The 8,866-nt window shown below is 37.3% G+C and overlaps 1 protein-coding gene across 1 annotated transcript in view; it reads left to right on the top strand.

The window, feature by feature from the left end:
- The window catches only part of LOC148422675 (uncharacterized protein C3orf20-like), a 13,942-nt gene extending 6,044 nt beyond the window's left edge, over positions 1-7,898 (top strand). Inside the window, exons 9-18 of the mRNA XM_088417264.1 lie at positions 425-574; positions 658-772; positions 1,716-1,835; positions 2,835-2,976; positions 3,115-3,280; positions 3,357-3,434; positions 4,175-4,529; positions 5,042-5,158; positions 6,375-6,517; positions 6,591-7,898. Of these exons, the coding sequence (XP_088273390.1) occupies positions 425-574; positions 658-772; positions 1,716-1,835; positions 2,835-2,976; positions 3,115-3,280; positions 3,357-3,434; positions 4,175-4,529; positions 5,042-5,158; positions 6,375-6,517; positions 6,591-6,723 (1,519 nt within the window). The 3' untranslated portion in view covers positions 6,724-7,898. The remainder of the gene's footprint in view (positions 1-424; positions 575-657; positions 773-1,715; positions 1,836-2,834; positions 2,977-3,114; positions 3,281-3,356; positions 3,435-4,174; positions 4,530-5,041; positions 5,159-6,374; positions 6,518-6,590) is intronic.
- The last annotated feature ends 968 nt before the right edge of the window (positions 7,899-8,866 follow it).

Here is an 8,866-nt window from a genome sequence, read left to right on the forward strand (position 1 = left end):
AAACATTAATTTAAAATCTATTAAAAAAAAAAAAAAAAAAAACAATCCTAACCTTAACCCTAACCCAAAGTGATTTTTAAAGCGCTGGGCAAATTAACATAGCAACACATTGGACAAAACAAAATAAAAATCAAGATTCAATAATCAATAGTTTTATTGTCATATGCATAATAATACCACACAATGAAATTCTTATTCTGCTCACTTCTCCATGCAGGCTACATTCCATAATCGAGCAAATAATAAAGTAGGCAATAAAACAAAAAAAAAAAACAGTAATCGAGCAATAAGGGCAGTCATATTGAACCACTAATAAATGAATAGACTTCCATACTGAGCATATTACATCCACACAATAAGTGTTAGGAAAAGATGAGGTAGTTGGTCAAAATGCTCTCGTTGTCCCTTAAGGTTGCACCCTCAGCTACCCGTCGGGCAACTTGGCCGTGTGCCACAGCCACTCGGGCCTCCCGTCGGGAGGCTATTGCACCAACGTGTTCACCAACACCCACCCTCCCGTCATCCTGGCCACCATCACCATGTTTGGCCACGGCTCTGTCTCGCATCCCGTCAGGTGGCTTCATCCCTCCAAAATGTGCGTCAATTCATATTTTTTCCATTATTTGAACTCTGCCCGTGCGAACCGTGTCCTTCCAGCAATGCGGTGTCAGCCTTGTGGGACCAGCAAGGCGGATTCATGTGTGACTGGGAAGGCAAGGTCAAGAAGGAGTGGTGCTGGAAGACGAACCAAGAAGAGAAGATCGTCATCAAGGTGAACCTTCAGATTCCCACAGGTTCTACGTAGCTAATGTTCAAATATCATAAGTGAGGGTAAAAGAAGCCAAGATCCATTTTAACCAGGCTAGTGAATAGGTCACTATAATTCCCCAAATATAGGACACACCTGTGTCCAGCACGCACCTTTAATTTTAGGGTTAAATTCTTTAATATGTTACCATGTGCAGGACGCACCAATAGTTTGGCAACAATGTAAAAACTATAGTAAAACAGAAATCTTATCCGTGTAAATTCTTCATTTTTTCTCGTGTTCATATCCGTAAGCTATATATTTGTTGCGATTTAAGTGAAGTGTGTTTCAGATTTCCTACATAGTGAGCGGTCAGCGAACGCAGCGCCAGTGTAACGTTAAATGCGCTGGAAGCAGTTGTTTTTCTTTTTCATTGTTGAAGTTTTGCAGCATCTGTGTTTCACCAGGTTTATGATTGCGTGTGCATATGCCAAAAGACCACAATTTTGTAAACGAGTCAAATGGAATACCTTTTGCATGTTCTCTTACGTGATCCTGTCAGTTTTAGTAATATTCCTGTGTGCGAACAAAGGTGGACTCGGACGGTGGTTCAGTCTGCTCGCTTCTTTTATCGAAAATACAACCGTAACAACCTCAGCTAACACAAACTGTTGTAAGCTGCAACAGGCACTGGTTGCTAACAACCAACTGACTTCCGTAGGCTAGCTAGTCCCGTTCCGGTAATTGTTGTAATTAAGTAACGGCCAATACAAAAAACGTCAAAAAACGTCGATCGGTCTACGTGGATCTTTAAATTACCATTCATAGGACTCACCCATACTTTTGTCCTTCATTTTTTGGAAAAAAAATTGTCTTATAATTAGGGCTTAAAGGCAATTCCTTGATTATTTCTCCAATCTTCAAGGTGTGTAAAATGTGTAAGAAGTGTGTCCACGTGTGTGTGCAGTTGGCCAAGGGCATCTCATTGCGGCTGCTCAGCGGCACATCTGCGCTGTTGTGCTTCAACTGCGAGGACAACAAAGTTCAGCTTCCAATTACGGTCTCCCCCTACTCTGCAAAGGAGGCGGTGAGACTGACAAACGAGTGTCTCGTGCAAAGTGAAAATGTTGTTTTTGAATTTCAAACATGCGTGGATAATGTATAGCAGCGATTGTTTAAAAAAATGCTATCCCGAAAACAGAAAACATGAGATTACCTTCAAAATATTGACATAATAAGTCAGAGCCAATTTTCAGACTCTTTGATCATTTCAAAAATCTTCAACTCACCAATTGAACGTTTTTAATTCATCGAAGTCTGAACATGGATTCCCTTTATGTTTTTGTTTTGTTAAGTGTAATACAAGAAAAGAAAAATAAAACAGTCAAATAAAGTTAGAACTAATCAATAGAACTTATTCTCTTGAATAATTGGGTGTCCAGATGAAATAAAAAAAAATATATATTTTTGCTAAGTGAACAACCTTGACTATAGAAGGACAAACACATTTTTATTTAATAAATTCAAAATGTAATTATTCGAGATTTTTTTTGTTTTACTTCAAATTTTAGCAAAATACTCCATTTGGTTCATGAAATGAAGTGACATCAAAACCACCATAGTGGTTTTTGTTGGCTCAAATGTCACATTTGCATAAGCCTGCTTTGTTAAAAAGTGATCAGTAGGAATGGCAACTGTGATAGTTGACTACTTCTAATAAATTAGCTTTGAAAAGAAATCCGGCAGCTCCCAACAGCCTATATGGGGCAGTTGAGTCCTGCTAGCCGCTAACACTGCTAGCATCTAGTGCTGCTAGCCGCTAATGTTGAAACTGCCACTAATCATTAGCAACAAACGGCGTGTAATACAATGTCTGTGTTATTAGGTCTTTTTTTAAGTGTCCTATATGAGCATAAATAGCAATTCAACTTGATTTTAGGACAGCTTAAAGTTAGCATTGTTGAGTTAGCTGTACGCCGTGACACACTGAGATTGACTTCAAAATAAAATAAATTGATATTGGCGGTGTGTTTACTGTCCTGCGTACTGCGAATACTTTTTTTTAACTGCGTGTCTCCATTTCCAGGAGGCCGACCCAGAGGCGGCGGAGGGAACGTTATCAACACGCTGGAAGAAAGGATGTCAAGTGTTGAGCGAGGTGCCCAACGTTCGCAAGAAAGTACGAGACATCTTGGACGCGTGGCTGGAATTTTATCGCATCGCCACAGGTACCCGTTGCTTTCGTATATTCGCCATAGAATTCTACAAAAAGCAACATTTGAAATGACTAGCTCCTTAAAGGCGGACACGTTGGTCTCTGAAAGTCTTTAGTGATCTAGAACCATGGTGTGCATTTTCACATTCAGGTATGAAGCGCAGTGAGAAAAAACCAAAAACTCCGAAGGGCAAGCACAAAAAACGGGCACACGCGTCTGCGCTGTCCACCAAAAAGTCCCCCGAGCGCTCAAAACTGGCCAAGGGCAAAGAGAAAGTGTCGGAAAAACTCGAGCCGCCTCCGAAGAAAACACCACGGTAACCAAGTCTAGCTTTGTTTTTTTTTTTTTTTGGTGTTTTTTAGTGTTCATGAAATGCCTTCTGAATGTTTCAGGGGACCTGCAAAGAACACAAAGGAGCACACTATGATTCAGATAGGACCTCTTCGTATCTGCGGAAATATCAAACAGGAGTAAGTTTGATTTCAAGATATCGATATCCAAATGCTGATATCGTAGCGTTTGGGTAATAGTCAGTTAATCATTTTAAACCTGAAGTCAGTTAAATTGTTCACCATATAAAATTCCCAGTACTGTATACAAGATTAAATTTGTATCTAGAGCATTTAATGATAACTAGGCCTATGATTATATTTAAAGCATACTTTTGGTCATTAAGAACACATTCATTTGCAAGTTTTTGATATTTACAATCATTTAATTGCTCTAAATCTCACACGCTGTCCCTTTAAAGAATGGCAAGCGAGCAAAAGATTTTAGCTTTCAATTCGACTTTAAAATAAAAGCTTTTTGATGGCAATGTTTCCCACATGTTTGCATGACAAAAGCGTCTGCTCTTCTCAGCCGAATATATTAATTACCAGTGTGAAATAGCTTTGAGTTTCTCACCTGATTTCTAATATATACTGTACCATGCTGGCTGTCAGTTGAAACCCATTTTGAAAAATCCAATGGAATAGATTCGGTTTGAAAATGACTGAAAATTTCCACTGCTAGTCGATTAAAATGTGCATAAACGTAAATAATGTGCTCGGTTCTCAGTAGGCTTCATTTTTTTAATTTTACCGTACATTGATCAGGTGGTATTCGATGAACCTCGTCACCCGTGTGGTCCACCATATAAGAATTCCAATATATATTTATTTCGGAGCATTTGGCATGTTGTAACCCTCACCCGATTCTCCCTCGCCAGGTTAGTGGTCCTTCCGGACCATCTGAACTCGCGTCTGTCCGCCCTGCCTCGTTTCCCCCTGCAGTCCTGCCTGGTGCCCTCGGCGCTTACCGTGTGCCCCCCGCTGCTGCGGGCGGCCCTGCTCAAGCAACTGAGCGACAACTCGCCCCGAAAGTGCAGCTGCAGCACGGCGCTGATGCCCGTGGTGATGGACGTGGAGTACGACGCCTTCATCACGGGCCAGCCGGACCACAGCCAGCAGATCCTGGTGGTGGTGGTCACGCAGCCCGTCAAACCCGGGACCATGCTGGAGCAGGATGCCATCCAGCAGCTATACCGCAGGATTAACAGGCGGAGAACCATGCCCTGCTCTCAGGTGACTTTTGGCAGAAAAAAAGGATATTTCACGTATTTGGAAAGTCGTTCACTGCCATTGACGACTTTACACGTCCGAGATCCGTTTGAACCGAGCTGGCCGTGAATGACTCGATCGCAATCTCACTTTTAAATAGTGACGCATTTCATACTGCAGATGGATTCACCTTCTATACTGAAAGGGATTTTCGATATTAAAGTAATTGATTAACATAAGTACGATTCAAGTTATTGCTTTAGACATAATGTACTCATCGATTACTTTAGTTAATGATGTAATTGATTATTAAATTGATCGCTAAAGTCATTGATTGCTTTAGTACCTAGTTACCCATTTCTTTTTTTCTTCTTTTTCAAGTGCCAAAAGGAGGGTCTAAAAATGAAATACTAAAGTAGTCAATTTGTGTTTACAAACTTACTAATGTTAGTATGATGGCATTTTTACTTTGCTAAATTAGATGTATTGGTTCAACCTGCTTATTTGAATTATGATCATGGTCTTTTTGCTCTCAGTGCCAGAAGGACTCGTTTCGCCTGGTGAGGTACGAAATCTCCACGGGGGTGTTGGGCTGTCCGGTGGACAACATCCTCCTGCAGCATCGACACAACGTCGCCGCCGGCATGATCCTGGTCGGTATGGCGCACAACATTCGGGTCGCATGCGCATCATCGTGCAACAGTCATATAAACTACTTGAGTAAAAGTAGATGTATGTAAATAGAAAATACATTTGGTGGAAGTTAAGTCATTTGTTGAATATTTCTTGAGTGAACTTGTCTTTGTTTACGCTTGACTGTATTTTACTGCCCCCCTGTGGTCAAGTCGTGCACACTGGGAGAAATCGCAACAAATTAGTCAAGGTTTAACGCAGTGCTTCTCATTTATATTTTGCCAAGCCCCCTAGGAAAGAGAAAACTTTTCATGCCCCCCCACCCCACTCGATGCGGTGACTGAAAATATAAAAATAAAGTATTAAAAAAGTATACCTAAACCTGTATCTTTTTTAACATTAACAAAAGCAAAAAGCAATTTCAATCCACTTTCAACAATTTAGTCATTTTTACAGGGTTTATATGGGTTACAGCTTAGTCTAAAACTGAAAAAAAAAACCTGCATCAAAGTGCCTGAAAAAATCAAATAAAATAAAAATGTTGAAAATGTTTATATTTTTGCAATTATACTTCACATGACAAAAATTAAACCTTTTCCCTGAGGTCATCCGCACTATTTGAGAAGCACTGTTTTAACTCAATCACAGACACATTTTTATAATTATTTAATTAATTTTATTAGACTCCAGACATTCAATCCCAGGTGCTTTTATTGATGTTTTCACAAAATTAAAAAAAATGTAAACTTTTATATATATATATATATATATATATATATATATATATATATATATATATATATATATATATATATATATGTTTTTTTTTTGTTTATGTTTTGATTTAAAGAGCTTCTAAAAATGGTCCAGAATGAGTTAGTTGTTTTTCTTAATTTTTTAAAAATTCTTTTAATCCCATATTTTAATGTTTTCTATTTTATGTTTTATTTTTGATGTTTTTGGGTGAAGGCCAGAACAGACCCGACCCCATTTCCATTCATTTCTATGTGAAGTGATGATTTGAGATCCAAGTGCTTTGCATTATGAGTACGGTCACAAAATGACTTGTGTCTCAAGGCATCACCGTGTTCCAGATGGGCAAAATCAACCTTTGTCAGTGAACTAAAAATGAACTACATTGAAAAAAAAATAGTTGAGTCTTTTTGTTTGAATTATATGTAAGTATGCCCACGAAAAATACATCCAATCAATTGACATGTGATGTCAATGTGTCAGATGTACATCCGAGGACGCCTGATGTTTTTGGGCTACGTCTCCAGCGGTCGCACCTTCTCCGTCTCTGACCTCCAGAAGCAAATCCTTCGAACCAGGGAGGACTACCGCTTGGGGGTCAGCCTCCCTCCAGATTACAAATTCAGGTAGAACCGCGGCGACGCGGCAAAATCAAGCCCAACGCCAAACGTCACCCTTCTCCTTCTCTTATGCTCGCAGCGAGAGCGTAAAGGTCAGCGTGCCCGCTTCGGAGGCCTCCAACGCAAATAAAGTGGAAGAATCCATGCTAACGCTAGCCAATGACAGGACTCTATCGCCGGAAAAAGATTACGTCACCGATACATTTGACTGAATACGAGGAGGTGATGTATCCCGGTTTCTAAATTAGCTTTGCTTTAAATGATATCCCCCAGTATTAGGATTGCAAATGCGGCGTGGGAAATATTTTTCAACTTCTCGTAGGGAAGAACACCAAGGCAAGAAATTTCACAGCTCATGTGAAATGTATGCCGCTCGTTATTTCTCAAACCGCCATTTTATTGAAAATACAGTTATTGTAAAGGAGCATACAGCAGCACCGTATCACATGATTGCAATTAAAAGCTCCAAAATATTTGACAGTGTTCCCTCACTATAACGCGCTTCACCTTTCACAGCCTCGCCCGTTTTACAGTTGTTTTTTTTCCTGCAATTTTTTGCTTACCTTCTACGAAGGTTTGAGGAACACTTAAAACATACAGGATAAAAAAATAAGAAGTACAGTATAAAAAAGGTTCAAACAAAAAACATTTTTTACAAATTGCAACAGACATACTGTATGATAAATTAAAAAAAAAAACAAATAAAAACAATTGAAAATATGTATAGTAAAATAAATAATCAAAATAAATTAAGACGGAATAAAAGTAAATCAATACAATTAAATAAATAAAAATAATCAGTAAATGATCAAAGTAAATAAATACAAATAAAATAAAAAATATGAACAAATATGAAAAAAAAAATCAACCTACACTTAAGTTTTCATTTATTGCGGGTATTTTATTTTTTTTTAAATGTAAACCCAGTGATAAACGAGGGAACACTGCATTTTGAAATGTATATGGGTAAATGACACTTTCTAGTTTTAAAGAACAAAGAAAGAAGGCGTTTTGTAATCTGTAAATGGGCGTTTAGTGATCTGTAAATCAGCATTTCTGTTGAGTATGCTATATTTTAATTAGTTTATTCAGTTCTCTTAAACGTGTCTAAAGACACTTTTTTTTATTCTTTGCCATTTGACTCAAGATGAGACTTGGGATTTTTCCATTAGTCATGTAGTTTTGTGTTTACGTTCTATTTTTACATTATTATTTGTATTTATTTAGGTATGTCTTTTGTTTATTTTTATTGTTTTAGTTTGTTTTATTAATTTACTGTTTTTAACTGTTTATTGCATGACCGATTTTACCCCATGTACAGCACTTTGTATGCAGCCATGGCTGTTCTAAAATGCAATATAAATAAAGTTGAGTTGATTTGAGTCCATGCTTCTTGCCATTTTATTTGTTGAGCGTTGAAACGAATGACTTTAGTGCTTTTGTTTTCACACTTTTCGTCCCAAATAGTTGAAATATGTGTCTCTTAGTTATGTTACCATACTTTAGTGCTTTTGTTGTTGTTGGGGAGGTTGGCCCTGTTCCTATAAGAATTTCTTAAAAATTGGAGCATATACAGCATATCAAAATTTCAAACAGGGTGGTATAAAATTGTTAATGATGAAAAATAATTTCATAAATAAAATGCATGTGTAAAAATTTAAGAATTTACATGGCAATTAGTTTTCTTTTTTTTTGTCCCTCAAAAATAGTGTAGAAAGTACTTATTTTATTATTATATTATTATTGTTATTATTTTAAACGGATTCATGTTTTATGCCTTTTTTTCCCCTAGCAGTCAAGAAATTCAATACCAGGTATCTATACATATTTTTTTCAATTTTTCTGTGTTGAGCTTGAGGGGGGTCTAAAATTGGCTGGCACTGAATGAGTTTTAAATATTATTTTGTTAGCTCACCAAGCATCCAGTGGACATGTTTCACATGCAACATTAGTGTACATTACTTCTATTGGAGTGCATTTAAAATATATATATATATATATATATATATATATATATATATATATATATATATATATATATATATATATATATATATATATATATATATATATATATATATAATGAGCACCACTTAGCTGTCATTCAAACTACAAAATATCTTTGTACAACTTTTGATTTGGATCTCCTTTGATTGTGCAAGTTATTAGTTCGGCCGACGGTTGAGATAAAAATACGAGTTTGGCGTCACAGTACAGCAAAAATGATCACATTTTAGTTTCTGTTCTCCATCAAACTGCCCGATGTTTAAAAATAGGAGCACTGTGAAAGTGCCACCAGTTGCAGGCTTCCTCACGAAACATCAAATATAAATACGCAAGCTTTATTTGTTGTGG

This window comes from Hippichthys cyanospilos, chromosome 6 (assembly GCF_059441005.1).
Source record: "Hippichthys cyanospilos isolate Australia breed blue-spotted pipefish chromosome 6, RoL_Hcya_1.0, whole genome shotgun sequence".
NCBI lineage: Eukaryota > Metazoa > Chordata > Actinopteri > Syngnathiformes > Syngnathidae > Hippichthys > Hippichthys cyanospilos.